We start from the raw sequence: 2,070 nt of genomic DNA, 5'->3' as shown, positions 1-2,070 counted from the left end.
CAGGCGGAGGTCATACACGGGATCCAAGAGCACGAGATCAGGGTGAAGAGCCAGGTATCGGACTGCAGGAAAGGAGGACAACACAGGGTTAGACACGGGTACACAAACAATGGAATATTCACTAACAAGTGCAAAATACTATGACTGACTGGTAAACACAAAGTTACGATCTGGCAGCATCATGACATCTGATAGGTGACACAGATCCTGGCCTGATGGACGAGAGCAGCTTCAAACTGAAGTTGAGCTGAGTTCAACTTTCTCTCACGCTCTCACAGAGAACCCGATGGCTCTGCTGAAATGGTTCCATTCCAAACAATTAGAGGCCAAACAGACAAAGTCCATTTCCTGTAGCGTTCAAATAAAACTCAATGTCAGGATCGTAACATTTTGAAAGAATGTCATTGTTTGAGCTCCGGGTGTGTAAGATACATTTGAAATGTTCTCATCACAAATGACAATAATAATATATCTGATTAGAAATATGTTTAATGTTAATTCATGGTGATTATTTGATGGTAAACACACATCCATGTGTTTGTGTGCGTGTGCGTGTGCGTGTGCGTGTGCGTGTGCTGTGTTGTGTGTGTGTCATGACATCTTTGATTAGTGGTCCATGGGGGCTTCAAGCACACTTCATGTTCATGAGTCCTAGAATCATTGTAGTCGAACACACTGGCTGTAGAGAGAGAGTATTACAGAGAGAGTATTACAGAGAGAGCGAGAGACAGGAGAAGAGCAGAGAGAAGAGAGAGAGAGAGAGAGAGAGGAGAGAGAGGAGGAGAGGAGAGAGGGAGAGAGGGAGAGGATGGAGGAGAGAGGGATAAACATTTACATGTAGTCATTTAGCTGACTTACAACACACAATAGCAGGATAACTATTCATATTAAGTATGAATAAAGTTGTAGACTTTATTCATACATTAATACAAAACAACATACTACAAAACAACATACTACAAAACAACATGCTACAAAACAACATGCTACAAAACAACATGCTACAACACAAACATAATTAAGGGATATTTCACTTTGGTAGAACTTGTCGAGTTTCACCGGTCACCTCTCTGTGAATAGCGCACCAGCTTTAATTTGTAGTAAATACAAAGAGGCCTGGCCAAAATATCACTGGATCACACAGAGATATAAAAGGTAATATTTTGTCCAATAGCTGCATTAACCCTTTCACTACCACACTACAGACGGTTAACCCTTTTACTACCACACTACAGACGGTTAACCGTCTGTAAGTTGGTAGTGAAAGGTTAACCTTCTGTAGTGTGCAGTGAAAGGTTAAGGACATTATGATCAGTATGGTTCTTTGAATCAGACATGTCCAGTTCTGCTCTTGGTATGGAGTGTGATTTATAAAGCGCTATCTCTTGTTGCTAGGTTACCAGGAAGTTGGGAGTGCCCGCCCTGAAGCAGGCCATGAGTGTTTGGTTACCACGGCGGCGCCTGTCGATCACCTCTCCAGCCACTCACGGAGGCCGAGGCGCAGCAGCTGAGCGGGACTTCTCTGCCGACGGCTGGCTCTGAAGGGACACAGGGGGGGGGGGGTAGGTGTCCTCATTGCATCCGGCTGGCAAGTCTCAGAGACAGAGAGGAGACATCTTGATTTGATTCTGTTGATTGATTTGAAACCAAATAAACAAACAAAGATTTATTATTAATTATTATTAAAGCCCTAGACTATTAATGTTGTGTTTCCAGGCAACGAGGATCCTGCTAGCTGGCAGCCGTTGTGTGTCCACTCCCGTGTGCACAGCATCTAGAAGGAGACATGTTAGCTTTAGAGGTCCAACCGTTTGGAATGGAAAACACTAGGGCTGTCCCCGACTAAGGATTTGGATGGTCGACTATGATTGGCCAAAATGTGCCGTAGTCGACTATTGGTCGACAAAAAAAATAAAATAAACAAAGATTTTTTATATATATATATTTTTTTATCATTCCATTTGGGCTGTGGGGGGTGCTTAATGTCTGAAGGAGTCTACTGAAGGCTTCTTGTCCTCTGCAAAAGCATGCAATTGGTCCACATCTTGATATGTGTCTAGTCTAGTGTGT

At 43.1% G+C, this 2,070-nt stretch overlaps 1 protein-coding gene across 1 annotated transcript in view; it reads left to right on the top strand.

The window, feature by feature from the left end:
* Positions 1 to 1,542, top strand: part of hoga1 (4-hydroxy-2-oxoglutarate aldolase 1) — a gene marked incomplete at its 3' end in the record, with an annotated part of 80,251 nt that extends 78,709 nt beyond the window's left edge. The window contains 3 exon segments of the mRNA XM_084318440.1: positions 1,396 to 1,439; positions 1,441 to 1,508; positions 1,511 to 1,542. Of these exon segments, the coding sequence (XP_084174566.1) occupies positions 1,396 to 1,439; positions 1,441 to 1,508; positions 1,511 to 1,542 (144 nt within the window).
* Positions 1,543 to 2,070: the final 528 nt, after the last annotated feature.

The sequence above is a fragment of the Notolepis coatsorum genome (assembly GCF_963971535.1).
Source record: "Notolepis coatsorum genome assembly, chromosome: 7".
In the NCBI taxonomy this organism is placed as follows: domain Eukaryota; kingdom Metazoa; phylum Chordata; class Actinopteri; order Aulopiformes; family Paralepididae; genus Notolepis; species Notolepis coatsorum.
Note: the sequence above shows the minus strand (reverse complement) of the source record. Positions and strands in the feature narration are given on the sequence as shown.